A 17428-nucleotide genomic window follows, 5' to 3' on the forward strand; every position below is an offset into this window, starting at 1 on the left:
ACCATAATAACATTTAAAGAGATTAGTGTGACATGTCCCAGTGAGCAGGCTCAGTCTAAAATGCTAGACCTGAGCAGGAGGTCTGAGACCCCACACTGGGTTGAGAGGTGAAACACAGTTCAGCAACAGGTCTGGTGATTAGAAGAGGAAGAAACTTCCTACTGTACAGGTAAATAAGTAAAATGCAGATGTGGGGGGGGAATACATCTTTATATACATATGCTTCATATTATTCTAATGCCAACAAAAAAAAAAAAAAAAAACAGGCCATAGTCTCAGTGAATACAGCTAAAACTCAACAGTCGTTAGGCATGCAATATCGATTTTAAAAAAGTGAAGATTGCAATACAGACTACTGTGATTTCAAACATCACGAGGCAGCAGAGGAAAAATGTTGCAAGACTGAGGTTTTTCTCAAAAAAGGATTATAGGTTTGTGCACAAAACTTTGGCCCGCCTTCAAATTCAAAATTAGCAACTATCCCAGATATTAAAACATCAAAAAAGAAAAAAAAACCCGAAACAAATACATGATCTAATCAAAAAACCTATTTATTATAAAAAAGCAATATCGCCTGACAGACTCACTTGGCACCAAAGCAGGCATTTTGTTAGTCTCACGTGCCAGGCTGCCATTATTGCAAACTGTTTCTCCTGGGCCGCTACGTGAAAGGCAGCATTCCTGGGGTCTTCCAGGTCATTTCCGTTAATGAGCGGCCAACCAGAGGTTTTGGACCGGTGCCGGGCCAGCGCCTCAATACTCCAAAACAAATAAACTGAGGTTCATTTAACCAAACACATTGTTCTAGGCCAGACGAAAGGAGTGCAAGCGCTGGGGCAATATTTGCACCACTGATGCGAAAATAAAAGCTCAGAACGTTTACATACCTCCCTTTGTGGGGCAGTGTTTAAGCAAGAGTATTTGTGTTGGAAGCAGCGTAAATGGGAAGATTTTGTAACATAGGGCTGACATGCTTTATGAGAGAGGGGCGGAATTACAACAATGCATTTTTCATGTTATAACAGTACCTGTGAAGACATGAACGGGCCGGATTGAGATGCTGTGGCAACAACCTCAGGCTGTCCGTCAAGCCAAGAAATCTTCAAGGGGTTTCCACTCAGCCCACTTTCATTCTTAGCAGCCAGCTCCTAACAAAAAAATAAACAAAAATCTGTGAGTGGATATTTGGATGGTTTATCTACCAGTATTTTATTAAGACAAAACTTTTTTTCTTGTCCTGAATTCTGTAGAAGTTGTAATGTAAAACCTGGGTATTTGTGCAGTTGGTATAAAACGTATATGAAAAACACATGGGGGAAAGGTGAATTGTAAATGGGCCTCCTCCAAGGCTGGAACCTGGAGATGGGCAGGAAGAGCCCACAGAACCTGTGCCCAGACTGGCAGACATGTTTTCCAGAGAGAAAGCACATGTCGTGGTGAGCAAACCACAACAAAAAAAGTACACCATCATGACAAAGGGCCTGAGGAGCCAGACAGTGGGAACAATGAGACGGCTCAAGTCCTTCCGTCTAATTGTTCCCATCAGCACGGCGATCCCTACAGTACCGAGCGAGTACATCAGTTGGGGTCACAGAGACTGTCCTGAGGCTTGGAAGTTTCTGACAGGTGTCAGTCTTGGTAACAATCAAACTCAGCAGGTGATCTTAGACCTTGAGGCAAATGAGCAGTAAACAAAAGAGGTTCTATGCAAATGTCTGCTTTGGACAAGATTTTCATTGCTGAGCAAACAGAATAAGGACACCGACTGGGAAGGAGTTAGGTACTTACAGCTGCTCTCACAGTTGCAAATTCAACCACAGCACTTCCTTTCTTCTTTTTCGATACAATCACATTCAAAACATCCCCGTACTAGAAGTAAGAACAAAATAAAGTCAAGTGGAGGAAAAAGGAAAGATGCAGAACATTTGAATTAGTATTTCCTTTCACAGAACATTCCCTTAGCTTGAAAACAAAAAGCACATGCACTCAAAAATTCAAAACACTGGTGAATATAGCCGACTTCTGAGATACAAGTTAGGATTCAATGTGTGCTTGGTTATTAGAACTAATGACAGGATGCGTATGCTCGGGCCTGAGCCAGTGATATTACGAGGAACATTCATATAGCATCTTGTGACAAACTGAGACCTCTGTGACATCTTAAAAGAAAGAAGCCAAACTGGATTCATTATTTCAGCTCCTTCGAGCGTGATAAAAATCTGATAAACATTACTTTTAGCATGAAGGCTGAAATTAGACGTTTCTCTTATCCAACTCCCTGCTACAAATCCAAACAGAAGGGAACGGTTGGCCAACGGTTGGGTCTTCCAAAAAACTCTGTCCGACAGAGATGGCAAGGATAAGAGGTAGGCAATAAACACACCTCAGCGGCAGGGACGAAAACTTGATTCCTATCGAAGGCAGCAATGAGCAGAGCAAAGGGGTTTTGAAACCGTCGTGGTTATGCTGGGTGTGTTAACAATAATCGAGGCCTCTTGTCATCAACTTCTTCCCAGCTAAAGCTGAGCATGGGAGCTCAGATGGACGTGGCCTTCGAGAACCTTGTTCTGAAAAAATGAAGTTTTCTGGGAATGGGAAAGTCCGGGAACGCTATGCTTACTAAGGACACTCTGGAGCAAGCCAACAGTGACAAAAGAGACTCTCAAAAGGCCTCTGTTTCATAAAATATAAATATCTTAACATATTTTTTCCCCCTTTAACAAATATGTATCATTACAAGCAGCCAAAGTACACAAGCCCACGCACGTAAGCATGCACACATACACATAATCATACTTGTTTTCCCACACAGCAGTGGCTATTTCGACTTGCCCAAACAACTAACTGTCACTCACTGGAGCTTGCCATGTCAAACAACATTTCCTACTAAAATATATTCCCTTTGGTTATGAATTTTAAAAGGAACAACACTTTTTTTCTCCACAGTTCTTACTCCCTCCTGCCTGGGACCATATTGATTGCATGCGTGCAGAAGAGAAACTAAAATGCCTTTTTTCCGGCCGATTTGACGTCACTGACACTTGCCCTACTCTCATTTAAGGCCAACCTATGCTCCACCAAAAGCCCTTGTGACGGATTATGGCATAAGGTAGTACTGGGTTGCATGAGAAGAGCACATTTCCTAATGCTTCCCTTGGCACTGCTTAATCACCTGGTAAGAGGGGCACAAACAATGGCGTGCATGGCTTTAAAAGGGCACTACAACATTGCCCTCAGCACTTTCACTGCAACAAAACTTAATGGGCCTTGTTTAAGGAGAAGAATAAAACAATCTACAGCACTGATGTCATGCAGACCTCAAATATAGCCGGACTGTGCATGCAGGTTTGTTACCATGAAGCTCTGCCTTGAATCAGGGAGGACAGAGATTAAATTCTACGCGATTTCACCCTGCGATGACAATATATTTCGCTAATTTCCTGGAAATTGAAATTTAGAAACCTTTTATAGAGTGGAATGGTTTTTTTTTTGGTTAATCCGTTCAATTAAATACCTCAAATATTAAAAGTATTTCACCACAGTGATGCAAAATTCCTGTAAACGAGCCCAGCGCCCTTATTTACAGCTGCACAACCAGTTATATTAAAGGAGCAGCTATTTCAATAGTCTCAAGGTACACATCATTATAGCGCCCAACCCAGAACGGTACCTTACTGTACCCTTGTTAAAAAATAGCGGGAGTCCTACAAGCAAGTTATGTGCTTTTGCTGTATAAACAATTAAAATCGCAACTCTACTTATTTGATTTTGACAATGCCCACCTTTTGTAGAAGTTTAAAAAGAATGTCTTGAGAGTAGCCTCCATTCATCTCGTCATCTTTTTTACACTTCCACTTCAACTGGAGGAAAGAAATGCAGAGGAGACAGAAAACAGAGGCCAATATTAGTCATGAGGACTTTCAGGAATTAAAGATGTGCATGACAATGTCTAATCATTAGATTTATTAAAGTCAGCTGACGAGGAGGAAAAGCTCGCCAGGCAGGCTTGGCTCTGATGACACACAGATTACTAAAACCATCAGGGCAGACCGGAGCTCCAGGAGAAAGACATCGTTAAGCTCTTGGAACATCACCATCGCACCACCTGCAAGACCTGCAGTCAATTTCCATTCCTACTGAGGGTGCTGGACAAATGGCAGAAATTTTACACATGGACCCCTGCACTAAAGAATACGAGGTGACTCACCTGCTAAACTATCCGTCCCTAAAATAAAGACCAACACCAGACAAAGTAACCATTAAATAATTTAAGGCAGGTCAATGCCAAAGGCTCAAAAACAGAGGTAGCTCTCCTCTGCTCTGCACCGTGTCTTTGTTTGAACTGCGGTTAACTTCTTGGCTTGCGTAACGTTGTTTATGTGTGTATTTACTTAAAACATGATGCTTGCCATATTATATTGTTATACTGTTGAACTACTTTCTGCACAAGAGCCGCTTCCACAAAAGTCAACTAAATAATGTATTGCATGTTTGGAGTCCTGTCACTGAACGCTGATGTGAGTTCCCGTACTCCTGAACAGAGATATTGTGTAACTTCTCATATCAAAGCACAAAGCACAGCAGAATCCATCCCATATCACGGCAGCTCCTCAAAATTGTATTATAAATGGCAAGCACGAAGTGTTGATTCAGCTCCAACATTCTGCTCACTGTCAGGAAAACAACATTTCTGGGAATATCAAAGGCTACATAGCGTCTTTTACCAACAATTACGGTTGAAATCGTGCATGTTCCTTCCAAGAACAGTCTCCTCTACCCACTGATAACCTTCTTACCCATTAATCTTCGAGCAAGATGTTAAAGTATTTGTATGATGTGATGTCTGTGGTTTCAGGCCGCAACACTGACACACTGCTGTGTTTGCTCACAGTTTACAGGAAAGGCATTAGTGGAAACAACCCAAATGGCTCATTCTGCATTTAATATTTACTTACCTAATGAAAATTAAAGAGCTGTCAGGATATCATGTCATATAAAAGGCATGGCTGACTATAACAAATAACAACATTTTGCAGTTTGCTGGAGTTAATTATTCTAACATTCCTAGACACGTTTTAGAATCTGAGAATGAAATTAAATGTTAAATTCTAAGAGAAGATGTACCCGCAGAAAAATACAAGGCTTTAGATTTTTTGATCTGGATATTTAGTACCGCATTCAATTCCAAAAGAAATCAGATGCAATTACTTGATTGGAAAATGTAAAAGTTGAAATTTCTAATAGATGAAAATTAATTTTCTGATTGTGTACAGAAGTCAACAGCCTCTGAGATGCAGTAACATTCCCATGTCCGCGATTTGTGATACTGTCAGTCGGGTTGTTGTTTGTTTTTCTAACTGAACACACAAACGTCAGGGAATACGCTGCTGCGCTAGATGGCTATCAAATTTAAAAACCAGATTTAATGTCTAAACACATTAGCTAACTTCCCCAGTGTCCATTAATGCACGCAGGCTCGGCCGTTTCCAGGAGGAAATATAATAAGCCGGCTCTTGGCATAGATATTGGTCTCCTGACGACGGCGTGCCTACACTGGAGAAATGGGTGTTAGAACAGCATGTGCGCTCGGTGGTGAGACGGCGTATGTGGTCTCCAAATAATGAATTACAAATGGCTAGAAGTTCTATTTAACTCCCTGCTGAGGTTCTGTCTGTACTTTCACTCAGAGGGAGCAGTTCCTCCTGAGTACATTGGGACTCCCCCTCCTCTCCTCCTTCTCTTTTCCATCTTCCTACATTATTCTCCAACAACTGCAACCCAAACCATGACCTCTCTTCACAGTCTTGTCCCCTGACTAAAATCCCATAGTTGAAAGCCTTACCTTCAATTTGGGGGTTGCATTGCTCTTGGAACATCTCTCCACTCCTGAGTCTGAGAAAAAAAGCATTAGGGGGATGATGAGACAGTGTAAGACAGAGAAAAGACAAAGAAACAACTGTTTTGTTGAAATATGGCCCTAAAGATAGCAGTCGAGGGACTCGTGCAGATAGACAGCAATTTTAAAATGGCTGTCACATGTTAAATGTATGGCTCTTGCAGACACAGCGCTGATCAAGGGGAGGGCTGAGTGCGTGCAAATGGAAGAGACGTGCAGACTGTGCATGAGTAATTGTTCAGCCACAAAAAGGGGTCTAGCTGAAGGCCAAGACTCAGTACTTTCTGTAGCTATACACACATCCATGGCCTTTGGATGCAAGAAAATTATTAAAAGGTTAAAAGCCTGATGAACTGCTATGTGTGTGTGTGTGATACTTGGCATTCCTGCGCTACCTTGCCAAGTTGTATTACTGTCAAGAAACTAAAATAGATCTCTTGAAATATAAGTTCAGTTATTGTTATTGTCTATTATGTGAATAATATTTGGTGAGCCACAGGGTGCCTGGTGGCCGCTGTGGTTGGACTGGCAGTATGACAGCCGGGAAACATGGGGGTTCGCTCAACTGAGGTTTCAGGATTAAAAAAAAAAAAAAAAAAGCTTTAGTGGCTCAAACTGGATTTATCAAGGAAGAACAGGACTACACTAAATTGGCCTGGCTAACCTGGCCTGGCACAGATTGGTCTGGGTTAAATCTTGGAAGCAGACATACTTTTGTAAGTGTAGTCTCCTGTGCGTTGCTGTGCTTCTCTTTCTCTCTGGATCTGCTCTCTGATGAGTCTCTGTTCCTCTTCAAGCTGTCTGGATCCCTCCTCCCTTAGGCGTGCAATCTTGCAGAAACAGGCACACATACAATACAGTGATATGTACACATATACACTTGATAATAGACACAACACTAATACCATATGTCAGAATTTGTGTTTTCCCATTCTAATATTGTGTTCTACTGTGTTTCCAGGAGAGAGTGTGCAAACCATCTTATTTCATTACGTGAGACAAAAAAACACCTTCATGAGGACAGAAAATGGAACAGTGCCACCTATTGGTTACCTCGTCTGTCTAAAGCACATCGCCCTGTATTTACATGCATTAAGCACATTGAGCACATGCCATGACTCACCTTGGAAACATGCATCTTTATTTATCGCCGGTGTTCTGAACAAAGTGCATCAAGTCATGCAATATCACCTAATGGGCTTACTGATAATTATGACATGTCAGTAAGAAAAAAACAAATCTCTCATAGAGCCTTTGTTCTTGGGTCTTTGGAAGATTTCAACTCAATTAGGAGGGAGCATTTGATGAAAAACAGAATAAAAGCACCTGGTCGCGCTTCAGAGTTTCCTGGATGTACTGGAATACCTTGTTCCCAGCACACAGCTGATGCCTTCAGTGTACTGAAATTTGTAGTCTTAATTTTTTGCATCCTCTCCAGGCAATATGTGGTGCTCTATCACCTCTCATATGGTTCATATAAATGCTCTTACCTCTTCTTCAAGTGTTCTTGTGATTTGCACCTCTTCCTGGCTCTGAGCTTCTGCTTGTCGCTCTCTGGCTTCCAAGTCTGCCAAGACAACACAAGCACACACAGAAGTCTGTACCTCCTTCATACTGCATGTTTATATTGAATCTCTTTTCCACCAGACAATACTGTGCTGAATAAACGTATTACTTTCTAACAGCTGTTCTTGTTTATTTTCATAGTGGCAACCTTTACCGCGCTCCCAATACTTTATATATTAATTAGTCATTGCTGTGTTAATCCTGAAATATGTTTAGCAAAAAAATGATTTCTATATAAACCTCCAAAATACCAAATTTAAAACACACACATATAATACGATACTCGGAGGTGAAAACCCCCAAGACGCTACAGGATTTAGAAAATGACTCACCAAGCTTAATTTTCTTTCTCTTATCATCTAGTTTCTTGTTTCTTTCTTCTGCTTGTTTCTTGGCAGCACAAATTTTGTCGTAGGCAGCCTGAAAACAGCATTGGACACAAAGTTGAACTTCAGTCCAAGTGTGAACGAGTAGTTTTGTTACATGCTGAGAGGCATCAGTGGTCTTACCCTGGCAGCAGCATCAGCTAGCACCTCAAGAGCCTGGGATAACTGGTGGAAGAGCTCGGCTAGAAGAAAGGGATGAGAATCACAGTGCAACTGCAACTGAATACACACAGAAACGCTTTTTTTCATTTTATATTATCGCTTCAGGAGCCAGTTTTTACAGTCCAGAACAGTACATTCCATCCTGGAATATGACCTTTCAAAACAACCAAGTGGGTTAAATTTCACAAAGATGTAATATCGGTAACCATGTCAATTTAAAAGATAGAGGAGAAAGTGATGTTGACACAAAGAGACTGAAAAGAAAGACGGGAACACAACATCTACAGAGCATTCATTTCAAAAGAGGTATCATGTGCCTGAACTCCCCAAGCTGACGCTGGGACATGGGGCTGAGACATTTTATGCCTTCAAATTTGCCAGAGGTCTCACGAAAACCTGTTTCCTCCAATGATACAGCCGTGCATTCCCCTGGCCTCTCCCCATCCATCTTCCATTAAGGGCCACTGCCACAAACACCACTACCCCAGTTGTCATCTAACACACACACAGGCAAATGTACACTGGGAGACCACAATCCCCCCAGCTCGTCCTACAAAGCGGCACACTGCTGCACTATACTAGCCAGGCTTAATCATTCACTTATGGGAGGCCTAACAGACCGATACTGTTACTCCCTGTGGGGACTGGCAGTGCACACTAACAGAAGGCTCTGGAGATCATGCTGCCAGCAGAGGCGGTCAGGTTACCTACACGCATATAATGGACTGGAATGAAATCCAACTGAGGGGAGACCTGCCATGCCTACTGGGCAGCTCAGAGTGTCACAACATGGGGGGCTGAGGAAAATGAGGGATAGTGGGGGGTATCTTCAGTCAGTGAAGAATCATGACCTCTGTGTCACCTCTTACATGCACACAACCTTCCCCTAAGGGGCAGCAAGTCCTAAGACTTGCTCCGTTCTCGTGCGATAGAGACCAAGTCTGTCCATGTGCGGGTTCAAGTTTTGAGGCCCTCCAAACCACTTCTTTTCCATTTCTGGGAAACCGACCCCCTGCTTTTGTATTATCCCTCTCAACCTCCCAACCCAACCAATTTCCCAGTTTTTTTTCCTGACATAATCAGGAATTGTCAGAACCATCCAGCAACCACATAAACCTCACTTGAAAACATACCTCGTGACCAGTCTTTTGTCCAAGGTGCCTTTTTTTTTTTTTTTCTCCTATTGACAAAAAGCTACATTGAGACTTTCCTGGTCTAATTGCTGACATGCTGGTTGGCAACAGGCTGCGGAAGGATTCAAGGAGGATGGAGTGTGGAAACACTGGTGGTGATGGTGGTGCTGGCAGCATTTGGCAGGTTTTGTCTGGTTAGAAAGCCAGCGGGAGGAACAGGCGCTGGTTAGCGTTACGAGTGCTGTGGTTAGGCTATCTGGCAGAGCGTGCCTCGCTGGGAGTGTTACTCTAAAACCTTCACTTTGGGACTTGAGTTCGATGGCCAGTCAGTCAGAGGATTAATACGGATTCCTTAGAAAACAATGACGGCAGTCTGTGGCTCAGAACAGAGAAAAGGTGAAGGGAAAGAAACACAACTGAACACAATAACTGGCTCACTCACCTGCTTTGGGGTTGTCTGGGTTCTTGTCTGGATGGCATGTCAAGGCTTTCTGTCGATAAGCTTTCTTGATCTGGGAGAGAAAAATAAGAACCCCCAATGTTATGCAGAACGGAAAGTGCTGATTAGAACACAGAGAGAACGAATCATCCACTTAAGCACAGATTTTGGCCACCACGGACAAGTTAAATTCTTACTCTCAGTATCAATTATCTTTATCCTGCCGTCCTTGGCCCAGAGAACCAAAGCCTGATTAAAAAACGATGGTCCCATTGAAATAATGGCAAAGATGGTAGCAGTCTGACATGAAAACACTTGGGGCGAAATGTGATCTGCATATGAATAAAAATCTGGGCTTGTATTGTTTGGATCAAATCAACACCTGAGCTGATCCTCTGCTTCATTTCCTTCTGACATGTTGTTAATGGCTCCTAACCACTGTGGCACATACTGCACAGTGAATTACCCACAGAAGAATTCCAAACTATTCTCAGGCCCGCTGCCAGTTTGCAAGATAGATGTGCCCCGAGTTGCAACCTAGTATTAGCCCATTCCTGTTCAAAGAATATTGAATATAGATGTGACTAAATGTTACAATATCACACAGAAACAGACAGCCACCATTAATATCTTGGCTGGGAGTCAAAAATTCAGGGGGGGGCTTCAGAGAACCAAAGTGGAAAAACTAAACAATGCTTTGGTGTATTGTAATGTCATGTGAGGTTTTAGTTATAGCTGATTTTTTAACTCTGGGTCACTGCTTGGAATGTTAACCATTCGTTGGTCCTTCTAGGGACCAGTTAATGACAAGGTGGTTTTCATTAGATGTCTGCTTCTTTGGCGAAAGAAGGGAAGCAGGAAAACTTTCCACGGAGACCAGAGGGGGCTGTAGAGCGCAGTGCTGAAGCTTTCTGCACACAACCTTAAAAACACATGCTGATATTTATATACGTGCATCGCATGCTAAGGATTTGGCCCGTGCACCACCGACACATTTGAGCGCAGACGAAACACATACACTGACAAACACTTTCTCACCAGTCTAAATCGGCCATGCCAACGCTCTGCATGTTTTCACATACTCCCCCTTAGCGCAAATCAATCTTCCGCCAGTACGCTACAGGCCACAAAAACTGAGAGCTCCTTTCTTCATGTCTGGGAAACGTTTGCATTGGACGCTTTGTCCTCTGGCATATGCAGTGTTTCCCTGTAAGTTGTTTTGCACAATTTTATCTTTAGAATGCAAGCCAAAGCATACAGAGCTGACATTACGGGGGTGGGGGGGGGACAAAACCCAGCTCTGAGGGAGTGAAGGAGAATGGTATAATCCATCAGTGTTCAGCCCTTGAAACAGAAACTCCAATGAGTCTCCATGACAGTCAACTTAGACACATCAGGCTGGATGCCCACTGTCCGAGGTAAAAGAGCCATGTCTCCGCACGATTATATGAATCCGACAAGCCTTCAGTGAACTCTCTGGAGATTATTGTGGCTCAGGCAGCTCCTAAATGTCACAAGTCCTTTCTTCTATCTTAACTGGATTTTTTTTCATTGTAGTTCCAATGGTAAATGAGAACCTGGTTCACTGAGAGGGCTCTGAGAGACTAGACATCATTAAGGGATATTTAGTTTTGCTGCTTGGCACACAGAGCCTTCCTAGAGATTCAGACTGACACGCAGGGCTGTGGACGGGAGCCAAACACATATGCTCACTGTTGGCCCGAGCATACTTCCCCTTTTTAGCCTCCCGCTGTCTATTTTTCCCTTTTCTTTTCTATGAGCTTCCCATCATAGCTTTTTCCAAGTCTCTGTACAGCCCTTCAGTAAGGTAGAAGTAAATTAAAACTCAAGTTCTGGTTCATTCATTTATATAAAGCTGAAAGAAATGCTGTTCCTTTCTGGGATCAAGAGCAACGACACAAAAAAAGTCCCCATCATTGTGCCTGAACAACAGATATGTAGTGGTACCAACTCACTCCCTCATTTAGCCCAGTCGAGAAAAAGAATCAGCTTTAAAGGGTTATACCAGTGTTTTAGGTAATTTCAGTGCTTTAACTTTAATTCTGATGCATTTTGGCTGACAATCATCAAATTTATGTTCTACAGATCAAGATTTTTTGATATTTTTTCCCACAAATCCAAGAAATTTGTTTCCATGAATTTCTACACGATATGTAAATAATTTATGCTAAAATCCAAATCATTTTCTGTAGCTTAGTAAGTCGGAACTGATTTTGTATTCAGTGTTACATAATCTCTGCATCATCTGCACTTTGACATAAATATATGCACCTTAATTCTAAATATATGACAAGTTTCTAAACCACAGAGAAATTAATGTCACTGTGTGTCTAAAATAGTGGAAAAATACATTAAGGTTAAAAGAATAAAGTTCACAATAAAGACAAGTATGTTTGATGAGAAATAAAGGCAGCTAAAGTACTCCAAATAACTAATATGGCCTTTCCAAGCTCACACCATGTCCTCAACTGACATTAAGTCTACCTCTCACATTTTTCATCACCTGCGTCCAGCTGACAAGACAAACATGTCTCCATGTCTTCTGTACGTAGCAGATGTTTGCCATTGTCGGGACAAAAGTTTGGCCAGCTGAGCTGTTTGACAAGTACAACCTGTCATCAGTGAAGTTGTTCTGGGGGGAGAATAGCCACATTGCACTTTATCATCATTGACTCATAAGACACAAACACGTCTCTGTATTTCAGTCAATTATTACCTCACTGTCTCTCCTTCTGTCCCCTTTCACTCCCTCTTGCACCCTTCATGATATCTTGTCTCTACTGTGCAGCTATGTTAAATAATGCGTGATTGCTTCCATCAATGCCATAGCACGCAAGCCTTAATTGATGCTGGAAGACCCTGAAGCCCGTTGGTCCGACAAACTGCATCCAAAGCAGCCCGACATTTGAGGAGGTTAGCACATGTGTGGATAAGAGCTCTCAGATCGAGTGGAATCTTCTTACAGAACTAATCTGGTAAATTATTGTAGCAATTATCTTTGTGCAGCTCACCATGACCTTATAGGACTGGCTCTTGATTCAATTATGTGTGGAGGGAAAAAAAAAAAAAAAGAAAGAAGAGAAAGCCATGAGAAATCCTAGACTTAAAACAACTGCTGGCCCTTGTGCTTACAGACGATCAAAATTCTAAGTGTTTAATTCTAATATGTCTTCTGCCTCTTGTAATTTAAATTATTCCACATTGTCACATGCCAACTTCCCTCGTCTTATATATGAAACAAATTGAAAGGAAGAAATGTCTACTATTTCCCACCCAGTTTGCGGAAGAAGGAACCACGAAATCAAGTAAAGACGATGATCAACATCAGGAAGCAAACAGTAGCCTAATGGTTAATGCCTGGCAAAAAGCAGACTCTGTATGTCGTCCTGATCCCTGCTTGCCACAGTCTTAACGGCATGCCCACATCTTGTCCTCATTACACCAGTCTTTGGTGCCAATTATAGCTGACAAACTGGTCCTGGTGTAGCTGCACCACAGCCCCGGTAGGGCCTCTAGCCTGTGTAGCTGATTAGCTGCCTGATCTGCCATGGGGCCATCCTCCTTAATTACAATGTTCTACTATTTACAGGACATTATAAGCTGAAGGAAAATAATAACAGGCGCAACAGGGAGAAGGAAAGAACGGATCAAGGACGGGGGCAAAGATGTAATGAAGAGAAACAGTTAGACACTGCGACTGAATTTCCATGTGCTCATGTGCCTGCAAACCTCACAAAACATTCAGTCACACCTGACATTAATTCAGTATTACGCTGTATTAACTTGAAAACTGCATCAAGACGAGGTGTGAAAGCATTTCACAAAATTCTGTTGACCAAATTAAGAATTCTATGCCAGCTTTAATTGAACCAGAAAATTCATTTTTCTATTTCATTTAACCATTTTAAAGTGATATGTCTGATGTAATATGACTGTGGAACACATATCAGTACAATAAACATAATCACCACCGATGATGTTCCTCTGTGAACTGTACGATACATTAGCAATCTTAATCTTGTTGCTTTTACCGAGCAAACGCTCAAAGAAGTAGCTCATCACTGAGGGCAAGAAGTGTATAATGAGAGCTTTTACAATGCAAATGCAATCACCTGTCCTTGAAAGCTCTGTCTGGAGGAAAACCATCCAGGCACGTGTATTTGTGACTACATAGACTGCAACACATTAGGTAATAGGTACATTAAAATTTAAGTAGCTGAATAAACCACACAAAATTTTGTGTGGTCTTGGCTGATGACATTGTTTCGCCAAGCAATCTGCGGTAGGTACAACTCTTTAAACGGTGGCTAGCCTTCAGCAACATTCTCCCTTAGCACTACAAGCACAACGCAGACCCCACTCATCCGTAGTCATTAAATCATAACCTCCAACTTGCAGCGTTTATCAGCCAGTCAAGCACAGAGGAAGGTCAACATCATTGATAACAGAAACATATACTAAATAGAACCAGGAGGGTATGCTGAATGCAAATCTCCTACGTCACGGCAATGTTTTACAAGTTGTGGCGAAGCCCACATAAATAGGCTCCGGGATGAGCTTCTTCCCCGTTTTCTGTGATAAACAACATGCCTAACAGTGGTGATCGGGAAGCGGGCCAAACAACTGGGATAAGTAGCCCGTCTGATGACATCTGTCGTCACACACTTGATTGATTTTTGAGCCCTCCCAGACTCAATGCACTGCACACACAAACCCACTATCTCTGTCGACCATCAACAGACCTCACAGAACCAGCATTCTCCATTTTGGAGCCTCAATTCTGCCCAAGCCACAACCGCTAACTTCCTCAAGGATAATCCTCTAGGGAGGACAGAACTTTGAAATCCAATTAAGAAATTAACTGCTTCCCTCGTTTTGGCAGCGATTTTAATTTCCCTTCAGGCCTGTGGATTCTGGATGGTGGAAACTGTGAGGGGAAGTGGTTGCAGGGAAAACGCCTCATACAGGACAACAGGATGAACCGCTATAGGCTTAGACAGGATATATGGAAGTGCAGCGGGGAACTTTCCCAGAGTGGACTGAAAATCTATCATTCAGGTATCATTCAGGCAAAATTCTGCTTCTGGTAGGTGGAGGTTAGCAGACATTTAACCTTTTGTGAATAGTCCGTCCACAGTATTATAATTTCAGATGTAATCACAGCACCACTTCCAGCTTAAATGAGATCAATTATGCTGGTTTAACCTTCGATAAAGAAGCATTAAGATTAACATACATTGACATGACAGACTCAAACCCACATCCTTACAATTGAGTTTTCATTATATAGTCACAGACTCGTGTCAAAGGCTTTTAATGTCACTCCTGTGTTACACACAGTGACACCAAACACTAACACTGATGCAACGTCCCCACTCAGTGGCCTTTCTGGTGTATCACAGCTGTGTGATTTAGCCATATGCCGGTTTATCTGTTTACTCGTTTATGTCTGTCTAGGTTTTGCTGGACCCAAACATTTCTCACTGAACCTACCTGGCGTTTATCTTAAACCAAAAAGCGGCTACTTGTGTTACGCCATTTTTACGACACACACAAACACTAACACAAGCTCCTAGCAGCAGGCTATCATAGTCTCCTTCTGGCTGACAAAAAGTCCTCCCACAACTCTTTTTTAAAACGTTTAACACTTGAAAATACAACGTCTGTGACACACACATCTTCTCCAGTCTGTAATGCGCCACTAGCAAACAGCAGCTAACTTAGCAGCCACGGGTTCGTTAAATGAACGCTAGCTTAGACGGCTAGCTAACGTACACACCTCCTTCGTTGTAGCAGAGCTTTCAATGCCGAGCAAACCATAAAGGTCCATCTGCAGGATATCCTTGGCCTTTCCGGACATTTCTGCCAATAAAAACGTACAGTACTAACACAGAAAAATTATAGAAATGTAGCCCTGTGGCTTAAATGTTAACGTTTGGCTAGTTTTTATCAGTTTGTTGTTATGCGGGCTACAGGCAGCATGAGTTTGACGTTGTCGACCTTTCAACCGGGATGTGCATTGCAACCTGGGAAATGTAGTTTTTGCGATGCTATTTCTCTTCGTGCGCATGGGCAGTTGTCTCAGCATTGCTTATAGAATTTATAACTAAAAGTATTTTCTTGTATGTCTTTTTAAATTGATTTTGCCAATCTGTGGGTCATTTAAGGGGCTGTTAATCTGTGATTAATCCACAATGTCATTTCATCTTCAATTCAGGTATAAAATTGTTTGTTCAGTAGGGTTTACTGTGTGGAATTAAACACTCAAATGATATGTTAGCAAAGGTTTACAGCTAAGGTACATTCAATACATAATTAAATGCACTGGTTTACAGAAGAAAAATCTGCTAAAATATACATATGTGTGTGTGTTTTATGTCAACAAACTGCAATATTACTGTTGCAAATACTGTTGATTGAAGATAAAAAAGGACATATGTATGTGTTGAGAGAGGTTTTTTCTTTTCACATAAACATGCACATTAACAAACACTTGTGCCAAGGCTCCCTCAAAGTGTTATATTTGAATAACAAACAGCTCATCAAATGGTTGCAGCGAGACTTGAGTGCTCTCTGGTGGACAAGTTATGTCATTCTGAATTTACTGTCCTGGATTTCGCTTTTGTGCATCGGTCAACATAAACAACACGTTATTTACATCTTTGTGTGTGTGTGATAGGCCAATGTCAGCTTTCAATACGAGCATCCCAAAGAATCATTTGGGTTTTACAGGAATTATTGCACAATTTACATCTCATGTTTATATAATGGGCAGCCAGGCTCCACTGCTGTTTACCTTTAGCCCATGATGAAGTCCACTTAAGTGTTTGGTTTTACTTATTTAAACTTGCCAGCATCTTGTAAGCTACCAGACATAAAACGTAAACAGAAAGCTCAGTGCTATTATTTGCATATTTTAATCCCATACCGGTTTATTGGGTTTCTTTTTAGTCATGTTCTCGCTGTTGTAGTTTCAGGCTGTGTGCTTGTATGGTGGCCAAACTGGGATATATGGTCTCTTGACAGGTGTTTGATAGACATTTGGTAATTACCAGGACCTCAAGGAGTGCTTTAGTGGAAGAACAATAAAATTTATTTCATTTTAAGAGAGGATCCTAAGCAAAAACTCAAACAAACATGTTGTGATCACTACAAAGTGGAGGTGAACAAATAGAGCAGAGTTGGGGTTTTTTGTTTTCCGGGTCTGTCTGTGGCGTCATGATAATGTAGCTGTGTTTTTGTCGTTGACTAAGATAAACTGTTGGTGCAGCATATCCTGCAGGCTGCTGGTGCACCGTCGGGAATATGCCCTGACATGTCGGCCCACAATGCTCCCCTTTTATAAAATCTTGTTGGAGAATTAAAGGTTGTTAAAAAAGTACTTGCAAACTGGAATACTCTGTTATCTCAGAGTGTTCACAAAGATTGTCTTCTCTCACTTGTTGTGCTGCTGCTGTATTCATCCGATCATGTCACTTCTAATGACCTCTCCTTCCGTCCAGGATACCTATGATAAACACAGTGGAGCTAAGTCCTGTAATCACAGACATGAGATACGCCCAGGTGGAGGATTCTGCAGCAGGGCTTGTTGGTTAAAGGTCAGCTTCTACCTAAAATCATGTCTGAAATTCACAACGCTGTGTCAGCACATAACATGGAAACAATGACGTTGAGTTTGACTTTGAAGATTAGGTGTTTGATTCCAGCTGATGCGTTTCATGATCCTGTTCAACAAGCTCAGCTGGCAGACTATTCATGGCGAGGCCACAATATTCGTTCAAAAGCTTTTGTTTAAACAAAGCGGTCTCATGCGTGACCATTATTT

General features: G+C 41.9%; 1 protein-coding gene across 1 annotated transcript; it reads right to left on the reverse strand.

Moving 5' to 3' along the window:
- Positions 1 to 983: 983 nt before the first annotated feature.
- Positions 984 to 15604, reverse strand: dnajc17 (DnaJ (Hsp40) homolog, subfamily C, member 17). The gene is made up of 10 exons (XM_008281392.1): positions 15383 to 15604; positions 9586 to 9655; positions 7972 to 8030; positions 7795 to 7882; positions 7387 to 7463; positions 6609 to 6726; positions 5843 to 5892; positions 3783 to 3860; positions 1789 to 1869; positions 984 to 1148 (listed from the first exon to the last, which is right to left on the reverse strand). The coding sequence occupies exons 1-10, from the start codon at positions 15461 to 15463 to the stop codon at positions 1017 to 1019; spliced, it is 834 nt and encodes a 277-aa protein (XP_008279614.1). The 5' UTR covers positions 15464 to 15604; the 3' UTR covers positions 984 to 1016.
- Between the last annotated feature and the right edge of the window lie 1824 nt (positions 15605 to 17428).

This window comes from Stegastes partitus, unplaced genomic scaffold (genome assembly GCF_000690725.1).
Source record: "Stegastes partitus isolate 25-593 unplaced genomic scaffold, Stegastes_partitus-1.0.2 Scaffold233, whole genome shotgun sequence".
Taxonomy (NCBI): Eukaryota; Metazoa; Chordata; class Actinopteri; family Pomacentridae; genus Stegastes; species Stegastes partitus.

What these genes read in the sequence shown, in the direction of transcription:
- dnajc17 (XM_008281392.1), bottom strand. Translation starts at nt 15,463, where the DNA reads ATGTCCGGAAAGGCCAAGGATATCCTGCAGATGGACCTTTATGGTTTG. An exon ending in GCTCTGCTACAACGAAGGAG is followed by an intron (nt 9,656 to 15,382) that starts GTGTGTACGTTA and finishes TTTCTCTCCCAG; the next exon opens with ATCAAGAAAGCTTATCGACA. An exon ending in ATGCAACCCCCAAATTGAAG is followed by an intron (nt 3,861 to 5,842) that starts GTAAGGCTTTCA and finishes TCTTTCCTCCAG; the next exon opens with TTGAAGTGGAAGTGTAAAAA.